Source organism: Pelodiscus sinensis, chromosome 6 (genome assembly GCF_052426305.1).
Source record: "Pelodiscus sinensis isolate ZL-2025 chromosome 6, ASM5242630v1, whole genome shotgun sequence".
Taxonomy (NCBI): Eukaryota; Metazoa; Chordata; order Testudines; family Trionychidae; genus Pelodiscus; species Pelodiscus sinensis.
The window spans coordinates 6512564-6529538 of NC_143057.1; the positions used below are offsets into that span (position 1 = coordinate 6512564).

The following is a 16975-nucleotide window of genomic DNA, read 5'->3' on the forward strand; positions in this document are numbered from 1 at the left end:
TTCCGGGAGGGAAATCAAGGCAAAACCCAACATGCTCAGAGCATGGGGAGCCTCACCTGGTTTGACAATTCGGAAAACGTCCCACTCTATAAACCTCATTCGGTTCCATTCATTTTCAGGGGATAGAATCATAGAATCCTAGAATACTAGGACGGGAAGGGACCTCGAGAGGTCATCGAGTTCAGTCCCCTGCCCTCATGGCAGGACCCAGTACTGTCTAGTCCATCCCTGATAGACATTTATCTAACCTACTCTTAAATATCTCCAGAGATGGGGGATTCCACAACCTCCCTGGGCAATTTGTTCCATGTTCCACTTCCTCTGTAGTCCCTCCTGCAGGAACTCTGGATTCTCTGCGTCCCCCAGCGATTGATGGGACTTGCCCTTCCTCGCCTCAGGGGGTCAGGTAATCCCAAATGGGTCCTGGTTTATTCTGACGAGTATGTGTCTATATGCCTGGAATCAGCTTGAGCTGCTGCTGCAGAGGGAAGCAGGCAAGATCTTCTTCAAAAGCCAGGAGAGAGGCATGAGGGAGCCATCTATCTACCCCCTGTAGCCCTGACAGGAAACAGAGCAAGTCACCAGAACCACAGAAAACAAATAAGTTGAGATGACCTCCTCCTTCATGGAGCATAGGTCCATCTATGGCTATTTATGGAACATAGGTCCATCTATGCCTATTAAGCTAGGATGGGCAGGAATGGCATCCCTAGCCTCTGTTTATCATAAGCTGGGAATGAGCAACAGGGATGGGATCACTTCATTCCCTGTTCTGTTCACTTCCTCGGGGACATCTGGCATTGACCAATTCGAAGACAGGACACTGGGTTAGATGGACCTGTGGGCTGACCCAGTACAGCCGTTCTGATTTTGAACAGTTGTGGGCACAGGAGGGTAGAGAGGTCAGACTAGCAGATGCAAACATCACCCTGGAGTTGCAGGCTGCTTGTGAACCTGGGCCAATGTCAGTAAATGCAGGAGAGTCTTGAACCTGTTCTGAGTTTGGACAGGTCCTTACATAATGTCCATGTAGATCTCCCCGTGGCTGCAAAAGGGGGAAGCCATGTGTCTGAAAGGCAGAACTAACTGAGCAAGAGAAAAGGTCATCTCAGCAAAACAGAGAATGGCCGCGGCCCTGAGGGACCCACAGTCGCTCGGCCAAAGGAGTTTGCAGCCAAAGGCTCCTCACTTGGCACAGCATGGGGAGCCTCACCTGGTTTGACAATTCGGAAAACGTCCCATGCTATAAACCTCATTCGGTTCCATCCATTTTCAGGGGATAGAATCGTAGAATACTAGGACAGGAAGGGACCTCGAGAGGTCATCGAGTCCAGTCCCCTGCCCTCATGGCAGGACCCAGTACTGTCTAGACCATCCCTGATAGACATTTATCTAACCTACTCTTAAATATCTCCAGAGATGGAGATTCCACAACCTCCCTGGGCAATTTATTTCAGTGTTTAACCATCCTGAAAGTTAGGAACTTTTTCCTCATGTCCAACCTAAACCTCCCTTGCTGCAGTTTAAGCCCATTGCTTCTTGTTCTACCATCAGAGGCCAAAATGAACAAGTTTTCTCCCTCCTCCTCATGACACCCTTTTAGATACCTGAAAACTGTGATCATGTCCCCCCCTCCGCCCCAATCTTCTATCTTCTAAACTAAACAAACCCAATTTGTTGATGAGGCGGAGCACGGGCGATGGCCGTATTAATGACGATTACATTCGCAAAGCAGGGGGAGTTTGTGCAGTATCTAGGGCTGTGTCAAAGTATCCTGCTTGGAATGCCTGTATCGTCCAAAATAAGTGGCTGCTAGACTAGCTGCACATAGATGGGTGAATTCATATGGGGAGGGGGGATTTAAAAACCCACAAAAAAGTGTCAATGGGGTCATCTCCTCAAGTCATCTTAACAGGTCATTGTACTTATTTTTTTTAATGAGCAGTGTGCAGATTGTTTTCTTTGTTTTTGTTGAGGAAAAAGCAGTTGGAAACCTGCCATCCTCCCATCCACTCATGTCAGTTGCATCAGATTTCGTGGCAACGGTGGCAGAAGGTGGTGCGATGGAACTGGGTGGGACATGGCACTGCTCAGAGCAGGAGGGGGGGTACAGGACATTTGTTTTCCGTAGCATGAGCTTCTTTAAAAAAAAAAAAAAAAATAGAACCCTGCTTTTTCTGCAAAGCAAACTTTCTGCACTTACGGGGGAAATGGAGCCAGGTATTTACCTGTACGGAAATAAGCAGTGGATAGTGAGTAGAAAAATGTCTTTGAAAACTAGGCGCAGCAGTCTCCTGCCTTATGGAGGCAAGAAATAAGTACTTGAGTCACCGGAGAGTGTCACCCGGGTGGCAGAGACAAAGTTAACCTGGCAGTGCTATATAGCTACATGAAAACAGCAAAGTACAAAAAAATGTCATGTGCCCTCTCCAGCGGATAACAAATTATTCCATCTAGGTTGGGAGGTATCCTTGCTGGCTGTTTTATGTAGCAACACTCATTTTTGCAATATGAAACACTGGTGTTTACCAGGGGTGTGGAAAGCAATTGGAAACTGATGTACTTAGCAGTAGAGCTGTTTCTCCCCATATCCATTATCCCCCAAGGTAGATACACCATTACATACACTATGATCTTTAACACAGCTGGTGCTGTTAGCTAGGTATCAAATAAGTTAGCAGAAAGCCCAGCCCCATATGTCTGAATGCCATACGCTGTGATCTGTTTTTGGAAATGTAAAAGTCTGTACAACATGGCATGCATCATTGATGCCGGCTTGTGTTGAGTGCTAGAGCAGAGATTCCCATCTGAGTTTCCAACACTCGGTAGCTCAACACTTCTATTGATGCTCCAAATTATGGCTAGACTCACTTCCTAGCTGTCAGGGTGGTTAAACACTGGAATAAATTGCCTAGGGAGGTTGTGGAATCTCCAACGCCCGAGATGTTTAAGAGCAGGTTGTACAGACATCTATCCAGGGGCGGCCCGTGAGCCTAGGTGAGCTAGGCAGCTGCTGGCCTGGGCGCCCCGTGATGACGACATGGCCATTGACAGCCAAGCAAGGCAGGGGCGCTGATTGCACCACCCCGCCTAGGGCGCCAGCTGCTGCAGCTGACCTCGGGCTGCTCCTACTTCTATCAGGGATGATCTAAATGGTGATTGATCCTGCCGTGAAGGCAGGGGACTGGACTCGACGACCTCTCGAGGTCCCTTCCATTTCTAGAGTTCTAGGAGTCTAGAGCTAGTGTGAAGACCTGGTGGCTCTCCAAGATATATATGGTGATGCAGGAGGCATGCTATGAAGAGATAGCAATAGTAGGCTGAAAGCATTCATGAAAAGTCCAGTCTCAGAAATGATCTTCGACTTTCTCTCTTGTGTAACATGAAGCTTCCTTCTCATTGCCGCTCTTAGATAATCGCTTTAACTTCAAGAGATTATGTAGCGTTGATCCAAGGCCAGTACGTGTTAAGGTGCTTGTTTTGAAGTTTGTCATGTGTTCCAATTTCAGTTCTGGGTTGTTTGTTTGTTTGTATTTTGCTGAGAAATCCTGCCACAACAAGATTTTTTGACTGACAATGCAATCGCTTGGTGGTGAATTACTTTGGTGGGCTTTGGCAGACTGTTAGATTAGCTCTGTGTGTGGTTGCACGTGGTAATTGTATGATTCCTGGGTGTGGCTGGCTGGTTGCGATATCTCACTAGTCCATTGCTTCTCCAGCTCAGTATTATGTTGCATCTGAAGCCAGATTTGCTAATACACAGTAGTGAAAGTAACTTTAACTTCTTATAGGAATTATTGTATCACAACCACTTCTGGGAGGAGGGGCCCTCAGGACAAGAGGTTCAGGTGAGTTATGACATGACAGTATCTGTAAGAAATGTAAGTGTGGGAGGCTCAGAGTAGTGGGTTGGGGAGTATTGGAGCGTGTGGGGTGCAGGACATGGGGTTGGGGTGGGTAGGGGTCAGGGCACAGGTTTGGGGTGTTGGAGGGTGCAGGAGTCAGGTTGGGTGTGTGAGGAGGGACTCTGGGCAGGGGGGCTGGGGATCTGGGGTGCAGGAGTTAGGGTTGGGGGTGAGGAGGGGCTCAGGGCAGAGGGTTGGGGTATGAGAGGTGCAGGAGTCAGGGTTGGGGATGTGAGGAGGAACTCAGGGTGGGGGGTTGGGGGGCGTGGCATGCAGGAGTCAGGTTTGGGGGCTGAAGCCCCCCAAATTCATACCTGGACGCTGCTGGCTGTTCCCCTTCCTGTCCCTGTCAGTGAGTGAGAGCTAAGTGCCCAGCTCAGCTGGCCCTGCCCACCCCAGCCAGAGAGAGCGGGATACAGCAAACAGTGCCCTTTGTCCTTGCTCCCTGACAGTAATGGGAAGGGGAGCAGCCAGCAAAATCCTGGTCTGAATCTCGGGGTTTGGGGGAAGAGTTCAGCCCCCTCCAGTCCTCCTAAATGACACCCTAGGTAAGCTCAGGACTGGGGTAGTCCCAGCCAGGGGAGTCACCCAGCTGACTCCTTTAACCTGTCTAGATGCCTACTGCTTAGCACGACAGCCTGTAGCAGAGCCCCAGGAACCGGGCTGGGAGCGTGCACCAAATCCCCCTGCAGCCGAATGCCCCAGTCTATTCTTGCCGGAGCGGCGCCCTAGGGTGTGTTGGCTTCCTTTCATGTCTGCTGACACGTCTGTTTCTGGCTGTATGCTGTGATGGGGGAAGGGGGAATGGCTTTGTGCTTCGCAGGAGGACAGTGGTTTTGTGATGCTCGTTTCTCTCTCGTCCACTGGCATATTTTTTAAAATGTTTTTGTGGTGTTTGTAATCAGGAAAGTTTCCAGCATGACAAGATGTAGTGTGAGCTGGACTAACACTAACGAACCTGTGTCACATGGACCTTCTAGCGGCCACCGGATGGTATTCATTTTGTTACCAACCAGCTCTGCGTTTATAGAAAAGAATCCCACACGTACACACTGGTACCTGCATATAGCAGCGTATCTTTAAAATGATTGCCCTTTTCATACGAAACGTGACACAGGGATTCTTAATCCCATTCAAAACCGATCAGGTTTTTTTTAGGATTGTAAGCAAAATAATTTCTTAACCTGCCTCAATAAAGAACAAGATGTTGCTGCAAAATCCCTGCAAAGAAGCCCATTATGAGATTTCTTTCTGAACAGTTCAGACCTATTAATCTGTTCTGCATGTGATTCAGTATTTTAATAACCTGCACGGAAGACGCCTGATCTCAAATGTCTTACTTTGAAGCCCTACTTGGATGGGGTTTGTGCTGCCTTACTTGGGGAAAAACAGGTTTTGAGCTTTGCTGCTCTTGCCTTCCCAAATCACAGTTACAAACTGTGATGAGAGAAATGGTGTTACCGTATGTTGATTTACAGCAACATCAAGAACTACAGAAAGAGCAAACCTGACAACCTACGCACAAGGTAACATATGCCAGAGAATAGCACAGAGATAGCTGGATAAGTCAATAGCGTGCCCTTGTAGCCAAGAAGGCTAATGGCATATTAGGGTGCACTAGGAGGAACATTTCCAGCAGATCTATTCCTTTTTATTATTCCCCTTTATTCGGCACTGGGGAGGCCACATCTGGAGTATTGCATCCAGTTCTGTTCCCCATCCCCACCCTATAGAAAGGATGTGGATGCATTGGAGAGGGTCAAGCAGAGGGCAACCAAAATGATTAGGGGGCTGGAGCACATGACCTACGAGGGGAGGCTGAGGGATTTGGGTTTATTTAGTCTGCAGAAGAGAAGAGTGAGGGGGGATTTGATAGCGGCCTTCAATTTCCTGAAGGGAGGGTCCAAAGAGGCTGGAGAAAGGCTGTTCTCGGTAGTGACCAATTGCAGAACAAGGAGCAATGGTTTCAAGTTGCAGTGGGGGAGGTCTAGGTTGGATATTAGGAAAACTTATTTCCCTAGAAGGGTAGGAAACCACTGGAATGGGCTCCCTAGGGAGGGGGTGGAATCTCTATCCCTAAAAGTTTTTAAGTCCCATCTAGACAAAGCCCTGGCTGGGATGATTTAATTGGGGTTGGTCCTGCTTTGGGCAGGGGGTTGGACTTGATGACCTCCTGAGGTCTCTTCCAGCCCTAGGATTCTATGATATTACATGTCTACCGTATCGTTAATAGTATTAGGCATCATCTAATCTTCACCCATACAACGGAACAATACCTCAAATGCACTGCAGGTTGAACCTTTCTAGTCTGGCACCCTCGGACCTCACTGGTACCAAACCAGAGAATTTGCCAAACCACAGGAGGTCAATATCGTCTATCAGCATAACCAACACGTCCACTGCTTGCTGGGCTCTTAGAAGACATTTAGGGGTAAATTAGAGCTAAATAACAGCACAGAACACAGAGAGCCAGGACTGGTGGTTGTAAACAAACTTTATGGGACCTCGGGAAACTTGGCCATGCCCATGAAAAGTGGACATCTGGCCAACTAAAATCATGCCAGACCACAGAGGTTGCCGGACTAGAGAGGTTCAATCCGTATTTTGATATTAGGCTCCTTAATGAGTTGTGACTATTTCAGTGTATGTGGACTGACACTTTGGTCTGTGTTTGAATGTCCTCCTTCAGAAAGGAGTTTACAGGAGCAAGAGGCAAGGACCAGTCATTGTCTACCTTTGCTCAACAGCGGCCTTGGTGGCTAATATAAGGAATAACATTGACAGACTCCAAAGGATCTGGTTGTTCTGTCATCCTTATCTGGAAAGATGAAGGGTATGTCACAGGATTCTGAGGGTGAAAGAACCAGAAAGTGGAGAAAAGAAGGGATGTGTGTGATTAAATAACATGTGGGTGGTATAATTTGAGGACAACTTTGAGAAACAAGTCAAAGAGGGCAGGATTAAGAGTGGAATTAAACAAGTCAAAGAGGGTGGGATTAATAGTATATTCCCACTTTGGGGGCACTGACATACAAAGGCTGAGATGTTTGTGTGCTTTGGCAAAACTGGTCATAGCCCAACCGTTACTACTACTATGTGAAAAAACAATGATGTTGGGGGAAAATTGTGTTTCCGCCAATAAGACAACATCCTGAATTTCTCCCTGGCGCACACTTGCCATTATTATGGCAAAATGCGTGGAAACTGCCTTTAATTTCCACAAAATTGTCTTAAGAACGGCACATCAAAAGTTTGCTTTGGGCACAACCTTAGAAAGAAGGGGCCAGTTCCTCATCTAGTGTAAATCAGTGTTGCTGTAATATAACTGATTTAAATCAGCTGTGTATCTGTCATCTTATGCCTTGTCACTGTTGAGAATATTTTTACACAGCTCTGATGGAAATTTTTAAGGAGCATCTTGTACTTCATTGTGTGTGGTTTTGGTGCTTTTTTTCTCTCTCACGAGCTGTTCTCTACATCTTAACAAAACAAATAAGGAGCATTTCGCTTGCTACTGATAGTTCAGACTTCTTTGTAGTTAAGCTTGTTTTTATTTATTGGGCCAGCACCTATTGTGTTTGACCTATGAATTATTTTTCTTGGTTGAATAGCTGCATGACGTATCTGCTTTTGAAGTATAGATAAACAATGGAATCAGGATGTAAATTTTCACACCTAGAAGGCAAAGTTTTTCATTCTGACATAAAATTTCATTTGTATAATCAGTGTGTGCATATTATCTGAGGCTAGGCAATAAAAATTATCATGTTGCTCTCTTAACTGGATGATCTCACTGGGTCAAGATCCTGATGCAGTCAATAATAATCTTCATGTAATGAAATGACTTCACGTTGAAGGCAGTAGACATTTTTTTTTTTTGTTACCAATGGGTAGTATATTTCCTGTGCCTAACCCTCAGCAGATCTACAGACCAGATAATCATTTAAATGAAAAGCATGCAAATCCAGAGATCCACAACATTACAGTGGCACAGGACTTAAACATACATCTTAAACATCTTTTGCATATTCACACATGATGAGCGCAGGTGCAGGGCATCTGGCCATGCCTGACATTGAGATGGATTTTACACAGAAAAATTATCTGGGGAAATTAAACACATGTGCAATAGATCAGAGACTCTATGTACTTACAACACAGCATAGATAAATCTAGTTAATTTCAGTGTCTATAGATATATCCATTATTTAGTCATAAATATTGTGTTTATTATACTATTAAGATTTGAGCATATATCTGTAGAAGCAAGGAAATGTAGATATGTACCTCTGCTCCCATGTGACTGAGGCCATGTCTATACTTACGCTCCGGAGATTGATTTTTCTGGCGTTCGATTTAGCAGGTCTAGTAAAGACCCTCTAAATCTACAGTTGAGGGTGCCCCTAATCCATGCCAATAATTCTCACAGTTGCATTTGCTTCCATCAACCTCCCACTGTGAAGATAGCACCAAGCTTAGCTTAAGGTACGTCAACTCCAGCTATGTTATTTACATAGCTAGAGTTGCCTACCTTAAGTCAACCTTCCAGTATAGACCTGGCCCTAGTGAAGTCATTTATACTTGTTCAGAGAAGGTGTAATCTAATCAATGGCAGCTAGTCACACTTAATTTATATATGTAAATGTCTAAAAGAGTGCAAGGCAACAAAAGGTCAGGCCCAAGCTGCTTCTGCTCCCTGAATTCAGCCAAATTGTGCCTAGCCATAAGAATGCACATTAGCTTCTGCCAGATGATTCTGCAATGCAGGACAACACTACAGGTGTGACATGTACAATCTGTATTTATTTGTTAACATTTAAGGCCATTCATTTGATGAGCTCTATTACCCGACAGAGCTATACTGTTCCATAAACAAAGAACATAGTCCTACCAGGGCAAGACACAGGCTGGAGATGAATGGCAAATTGAAACTTGAAACATCAAGCAGTGTTCAACCAGAGGAAAAGCTAATTGCATTGAGCCATTTCTCCAGAACTTTCCAAAATTGGGAAAGATGATGTAGTGATGGGCGTCCTGGTTCCTGCGGAGAAACTGACAGTTAGGCCAGGGATATTATGAGCCCCAGGGATTGACTTAAAAAAAAGTTTGTGTATGAAGTCTTAAAGTTGCTAATGCTCTGAAAGTTTGTATGTTGTCGGTCCAATGTTAGCAGAAGACTCATCTAGGTGACGGGGTACTTCCCAGTTTCTGTGTATAGCTCTGGCTTCACGTTGTCAAAGCACTACACAGATCCACTTTTGCCTCCCTCTTTGTCCTCCTTTCTTCCTCTCCGCCCTTCAGTTGGCAAGCTTCTTGTCTGACAGTTTCTCTTTTTTTAGATCACATTTCAGCCCCAGAGGGAAGGAGTTTCTGAGAAACGTGCACTGATTTACATCAAGGTTGAATTAGTCCCTTCATTTCCTCTTACTTGCTTCTTTGCATGTTCTGTGACAGCTCCCTTTAGATTTGATCCCAGCCTCACAATTAATTTATATTCTGCCTCCCTCCTCTTCTTCTGCAAATAGCTTCTGAAGGCTGACCTGTTCTTGTGAGCCCCACCAGTGATAATAGTCACTTTGTTTGCTGAAACACCTGTCCCCATTTATGCCTCTCAGGTGTGATCCAACATGCTGTTGTTGCCAATTTGGGTCTTTCGGCTGACTTCCTGAAGGTCAGACTTCAGACTGCAAACTCTTTAAAGTTTTGGGGTTGGCCTGGCATGTAGGATCCATTATAACATGGCATTTGCAGTTTTACATATCTATTGTATGTTTCAGAGTTTGTCTTTTTGTCTGTCTATCTGTATGACTACCTGTCTGTCTGTCTGTTCAAGAACTCCTCCTAAACGGTAAGAGCTGGGCCACCAAATTTAACATACCACTTTTAGTCTTTAAAGTGCTGCGTAGTCCTGTCTATTGTTTCAGCAAGATCAGACTAACACGGCTACATCTCTGTTAGGGTGTGTCTAGACTACAGGGTTTTGTCGACAAAACTATACCTGTGTCTACGCTACTGCCAAGTTCTGTTGACGTAATGTTGACAAAACTCAGCAGTTTTGTCGACAGTGGTAAACCTCATTCTACGAGGAATAATGCCTTCTGTCGACAGAGTTCTGTCGACAGAAGGCATTATTGCATCTACACTGTCCTTTGCGTCCACACTCTCATGTCGACAAAGTGGCTTGTTTTGTCGACAGAACTGGATGTAGTCTAGACGCTCTTTGTCGACAGAAACTTTGTTGACAGTATCTATCGACACAGCCTCTGTCGACAAAAGCCTGTAGTCTAGACATTCCCCTACTTCCTCTTAGTGTAACTTTAAAGCAAGGTCAGGTTTGGTTGCGCCAGAACAATGGGATGTGCCTGCAACGGGATTGCTTCTCGTAACACCATAGGCAGGTAAGAGGGGCTGGCTGGGAGTGCCCTTTCCCTTGGGACTGCCCCCGCCCTGAACCTCCCACCTGAAAGTGCCCTGAAATTCCCCCCTGATTGATATGGGAACATTGTTGGCTGTTCCTCTTTGTCAGGGAGTGAGACAAACCTGGACCCCTCCCCCAGCTGTGCTCACTGGAGCTGCAGCGGCCACGGAGAGGCGCTTCTCACCTGGCCCCAAGCTGCTGCAGTGAGAGAGAGCGGGGTTGTCCTCTCTCCATGGGACAGCCTGAATCCCTCCTTTCCAGCCCCATCCCAGAACAATGATTTCAATGAATCACGTGTACTGTGTTTTCATTTTATTTTCCAAAAAGCAAAAATGAATTGAGCTAAGGACCTGAGCAACACCAGGTAAATCTGCTAGTAAATAAAACAAAGAAGGTGGTGTGGAATGGGACAGAGTCAGTAATCGTGTGGACTGGAGTCCCTTGCTGTTTGATAGCTTAAGAATAAAGCCTTCCAAACACAGAGGTGTACTGCAACTTGCATTTCTTTACACACACTTTAAGAATACCTGTTATCATCTATGATAGGTGTGAGAAATAACGGAGAGAACTCAGCTCCGGCTTGTGTTAACTGCTGCAGGGAGTGACATAGGCAGTTACTGTTTCCATCGTTCAGTCTAGGAAAGTTAACCAGAACAGCTGATGTTTCAAAACAGACATAAATTTGGTTTATGTGCTCCCTGTCCTTACAAGCTTTTGCTTCGCTTTCTGTTTGCCTGTCCACCAGAGCTGTGTGAAATGTACAGCGTGTGGTGTGACAGACTCAGGGCAGCTGACTACAATAGTTTTGATGGGGGTAGATATACCAGGAGTTGGCTGTATGGTTTTCAGTTTCCTGAATAAACTGCCAAAGACTGCAGCCATGTAATCAAGGCAGGCAGGCACCTGAGATTAGTTAAGAGCTTGCCTGAAGCAGCAGGCTAATCAAGCACCTGCAGTCAATTAAGGCCTGTGGGACTATTTTAAAAGGTCAGGCCCCCCCCACCCCCCCCCGGCAGTTAAAGAAGGGGAAAGGTGAAGAGTGAAGGACTAAGAGGAGGAAGTGTGTTGCTGGAGAGCCGAGTACTGCACAGTGGGAAGAGTATTTGGGCTGAAGCAGGAAAGATTTGCTCAGGTACCAGGGAGAAGGTGCTAGGGGAGCTTTTGGGGAAGTGGCCTATGGAAAAGGCTGCTGTATTGGGAGTAGGGGATAAACTCTGATAGTCGCTGCTACCTAGGGTCCCTGGCTTGGAACCTGGAGTAGTGGGCAGGCCCAGGGTCTCTCAACCCTCTCTACAGCACTATAAAAAAGTCTGTTCCTGGAAAGGGAAGCCAGAGTTAGAGGGCTTTTACCCCCAATCCTTTGACTTTGCTAATTATGAGGATGGATCATGTTGAGGATGGCACAGTAAGCTGTGACTCTGGCCTCTAGAAAAGAGAAGAGGCAGGGTGGAGGGTCACAGCGAGCCTCCGAGACAAACAATAACTGCCAAGAAGTGCAGCACCCATAGGGCACGGCCGGAGCTTGTGCCATAGTCAGAAAAGTAAAGGTGGAAAACCTGTGTTCCCCGTAAGCTGTGGGCTTGTATGGACACTCAGGAAAAAATTCCAATGCCAACCAGATGATTAGCAGAGCACCCACAGCTTTCTATTGGTGGTGCATAGTCGCGCATATCTTAGTGCACATAAAATAAAGCCTATTCTGCCCATGGGAAGAAAAAAATCCATGCAAGGATGGAAAAAAACAGAGGGAACAATGGTGGTTGTCCTATTTGTATGGGTTTTGAGAGGAAAGATGTGGTTAAGGCATTAGTCTGGAACTCAAGAGATTTTTGACCTTGGGTGAATCACTAAATGTGTCTGTACATGTCTCTGCCTGCCAAAGGGGTGATAGTTCCTTTTCCTGCAACCTCTGTCCGTCGTTCTATTCAGATTATAAATCTCTCAGGATAGGGACTGCCTCTTACTATGTGGGTTGGTTCACTTCCTCCCCCAATGTCTCAATCTCAGTGCTTCTGAGCACCATTGTAACATCAATAAGTAATCAATTGTGTAACTATGCAATTTCGGCATTTGTACATTGATACCCTATTCCAACTTTCCAATATCGGTTTCAACTTTACAACAATATCCCATTCATTATATTGTTCCTATGAGAGAATTGGTTCTGAGCTGCAACATTTCGACTTAAGATGTGATTTTCAGGAACTAACTGTGTTGGAAAGCCAAGGACTTCTGTAAATTACTAAGCTCCCTGCTAGATTTGTGCCAGAGTTTAACTTCATGTGCAGAAAGGCCTTGATCCTAGAACATTAGTCAGTGAGAATCAATCCTCTAACGAGTACCGTTACAAACAAGCTCTCTGTGGTTCATTAATGAACTGAACTGAGTAGCCAGAGAGCACCGCTCATGAAAGAGAAGTGCAAAACAGGGATTGCAGACATGATTTCCTTGCAACGTTAACTAAATGTAAGTTTGCCCCAGTAGAAGTCTGTTCCACCATGTGTATGGGTCCAAGACTCTGAGAAATCAGCCTATGCAGCCATGTTCTTGGTATTGCCCCATAAAGCACACCCTCAGAAGGGATGAATGTTTGTCAGTTTCTTGCCCACAGGCTCTTTTTGTAAACTAAATATTAGTCAGATCATGGTGGGCCATGAAGATCCAAAAGATAAACCTACCTGAGTGGTTGATATTTCCTTCCTCAAATGTGTCCTAAACAGGACAGATGTGGCTGTCCTACCCAATGCCAATAAGAAAGATAGATAACAAGCTACCAGGTCTTGAGGGTGAAGCTAGGAAAAAGTCTGCTTTTCTTAGTGGGGCAGGGAAGACTAAAGTGGATTCCTTTTTATTCAGTTGATGTGTTCGCAAATGTGTCAGCCGGTGTCCAGTGTGGTTCTCCCCCTTTGAGTATTGATCTGGCCTTTTGATTCTTGAGTGATATGCCACTATGCTTGTGTCGGCAGCACTCATTCCAAAACTGGAACAATGCAGAGAAGATTAACGTGGCTCTTGCACAAGGGGGAGGCAGCCTAAAGCTGCGGGGGAGATGCTGGATCCATCATCGTCTATAAATATGATTCCTTATTCTACTGTAGCTCACACAAGTGCCATTGAGAGAGCACTGGACTGCCTTGATGGTGCTTTCTGTGCAAATGAGCAATCACTGGTGTGTGAGTAGACTAGCACTACAACGAAAATGCATAGTTTTTTAGGTCAACTAGGTTTGTTATGACTGTAAAGAACACCATGAACCAGAGAGCCCTGTTTGTCCCCAAAGTAGGTGCAGTTGAGCTAGAAACAGCACAAGGCTCCTCAAAATGCTCCACCATGAAGGGGTAGTCCACCCTCTATTGCCTGTCCAGTCTTTGGCTTCTCTGTTAAGAGTGCCAAAACTAGTGTCACCTGTGATAGTTTTCTTGTAACCTATCCCTTGGAAATGGGATGTAGGACCACCAATGATTTCACCCGGACTGCCTTAAAGCCATCCAATGGGGAATAGTTTTCACTAGTTACTGGCCTGTAATGCACTTAAATCCGTGACCGAGAGGTTGAAAGCTCTATAGTACATCATCAGTCCCTTGAGTTCTCCAATTCGCTTTACGTAGATTTTAGTATTTATAGCAGAGTATTTCATTGAAGTCCGTTGCTAATCTTCAACCACCAGCCCTTGCATCTCATTAGCAAAGAGTCCGGACCTCACCAAAATGAGATGGAAACCAATCAGAAACGTGAGTGCGCAGAATGTGGGCGAACCTGAATCGTGTAATGGTATTAGCCAGCAAACAGCAGCAGTTCCTTGGCAATGAAACCACGTCTGACTGGACTATCTGACGACCTTGTCCTAGGGGCCCGGGTTGAAGTTCTGACATCATTGTCAGCACTTTTCCTGATTTCAGGCTCAGTGAGTTTCCTGCTGTGGAAAGAAACTGTCTAAAAAAAGAAACTGCTAGAGCTTAAAAGCCCTCAGTTAGCAAAACACAGCAGAGGAGGTCTCGGGGATGAGTCATTTCACACAAATAGGTGCCATACTAATCAATGAGAAATAGGATAAGGGGCATCTGCAGATTGGGGGTGGGGGAGCATAAATAAAACAATTCTGTAGATAAAGGGCGGGGAGGTGGCCTGTAGGGGAAGCAGTTATTTGTTGTTACGTGCTCTTCTGAGGACAAAAAGCAGAGCGGAGGACAAGGGGCCTGCAGCCTTGTTTGTGGTAACACCTTCATTAATGATGGGGGCAGAGCTGACATTTTTACGCCCTCCTGTACAGATTGTTTTATTGACATCCGCAAAATCCAGTCGCTCGCCAAATTGGCTTTGTTACTCTTGATACGAATCCTGCCATTAAGCATTTATTGGCAATTTATTGATATTCTCTTCAAATTAAATTCTCGGTTAATTAGTCACCCGCGGATTTGCTTTCCCAAGTCTCAGCAATATGTCTCGGAACCTTTTCAAGCTTCTCCCATTGGCATGCTTCCAAGATGTCTCCTCAGAACGAGCACCGAGGCTGGTATTTAGAGCATATGGTGGTGCTGTGTTTGTATGTTCATTAAATCAAGATCCCAATGAAAGAAAAAGTGTAAGGCTTTCTCTCCTTTTTTAAATGAAATTGTCAACCTAGATATCTATTGCCTTTGTGGAGTTCCAGCCTAAAATGATTTGTAAAGCAGGGCTCTGTTATGATGACAAATTAATTCACATCAGACTTTGATCACTGCTTGAAAAGTTTTCAGACCTCAATTTCCAGCAGTTGCATTTAGGAATGAGAAGTCGGTCTGCAGTCCTCCTTTGCAAAACAACAAAAGCAGAAGTGTCTCCATGTAACTGGTATGCAAACCTCTTAAAAAATGCGAGGAATGTAGGGAAAGCTTTTCAGATGGAAGTTACAGAATTTTCGGCAGTCCTGTCTGTCCTACGTATGGTACATTGTATACAAAGCCCTTCATGTGGCCCTTGCTTGTGTGTATAAATGTGTGCACACAGAGTACATCTTTTTTTTTTTCCTGTCTGTCTTGCTTCCATGTAACACATCAAAAGCAATTGAAAATGGGAAGGATCCTGCTTGAAATAGAATGGAATTATATTTGTCAGCCTAAGGTGCTTTTGGAAATATAGTTCAATATACCTAATGTTTGCCACTTGATGATGCATGCCCCAGACTGAAAATGCATAATAATTAAAACACAGCAAATGGAAGAGCTGGAATCTCAAAGATAACCATACCTAATGCAGGGTATGACAGAACATCTGCTCTTTAATTAATCTTACGTCAAGACAGTAGCACTGCGTTAAGATGCAGAGTGTTTGACAATTGTTTTTTTGTGCGTGGTTAACATGCTCCTGATCTCTCTCGTAACAGTTTCTGCTTTGTAATTCTCATAAAGCCCTGATCAACAACAACAGCCAACCCCAAATGAAAAATACGGGGAAGGGAGAGAATATTATGGCTCAAGAATGCAAACACAAAATGTTTCCAAGGTAGCATTGATGCACGGTTTAATTATGAGGTTGTGGATAGGAAGGATGAGAAGAATCAAAGCATCTGGTTTTGTGAGTAAGTCTCTAAGGCAGCTGCAATCCATTACCAGGATTTTCAAAAGGGCTTGAGATTTTGGGGACACCTCCCGGTCACAATTTTTGATTGCTGAGGTTGAACCAGCGTAAGAGGCCCTGATATTCAGAAAGTGCTGAGATGACACTCCTCCACCCTTATGAAAATCCAAGCCTTTTATGGTGGCTCAGGTTGATCTCATAAAATCACCACACATTTCTGAAAGTCATTTACTTCTCTTCTGGCAGTTTGGGTGGATGCATATGACAGGGGGGGGGGGGGGGGGGAACATGCCTAGAACTTGTGCATTTCTTTTGATGGAATAATTGGTCCCAGGACAGATCCCCGAAGAACACTACTATTTACCTCTCTCTCTATTCTGAAAAGTGACCTTTGTTTCCTGTCTTTTAACCAGTTATCAGTCCATGAGAGGACTTTCCCTCTTATCCCATGACAGTTGGCTTTGCTTAGGAGCTTTTGGTGAGGGACCTTGTCAGCGGCTTTCTGGAAATCTAAGTGCAATACACCCACTGGATCCCCCTTGTCCACATGCTTGTTGATGTCCTCAAAGAACTCTAGCAGATTACTAAGTTATGAATTCCCTTTGCAGAAACCATGTTGACTCTTCCCCAACAAATTATGTTCATCTATGTGTCTGACAATTCTGTTCTTTACTACAGTTTCACCCAATTTGCCTGCTACTATTGAAGTTAGACTTACTGGCCTGTAACTGCAGGGATTGCCTCTGGAGCCCTTTTCAAAAATTGGCATCACATTAGCTAGCCTCCAGCCACTTGGTACAGAAGCTGATTTAAAGAATAGGCTACAAATTAAAGGGAGTAGTTCTGCAATTTCACATTGGAGTTCCTTCAGAACTCTTGGGTGACTCCCATCTGGTCCCGGTGACTTATTGCTGTTTCATTTATCAGTTTTGTTCCCAAGCCTCCTTTAAGACACCTCTCAATCTGGGATAGTTCCTCAGGTTTTGTACCGAAAATGAATGGCTCAGATTTGAGAATCCTCTTCGCATCTTCTGTTGTGAAGACCGATGCAAAGACATCATTTTAGTTTCTCTGCAATGGCCTTGAGCTCTCTGTT

General features: G+C 45.1%; 1 protein-coding gene across 1 annotated transcript in view; it reads left to right on the top strand.

Annotated features, from left to right (window-relative positions):
• LOC149524113 (uncharacterized) overlaps window positions 1–16975 on the top strand; it is a 194950-nt gene that overhangs the window by 21767 nt on the left and 156208 nt on the right. The window contains exon 3 of the mRNA XM_089779548.1: window positions 3792–3848. Within this exon, the coding sequence (XP_089635674.1) occupies window positions 3792–3848 (57 nt within the window). The remainder of the gene's footprint in view (window positions 1–3791; window positions 3849–16975) is intronic.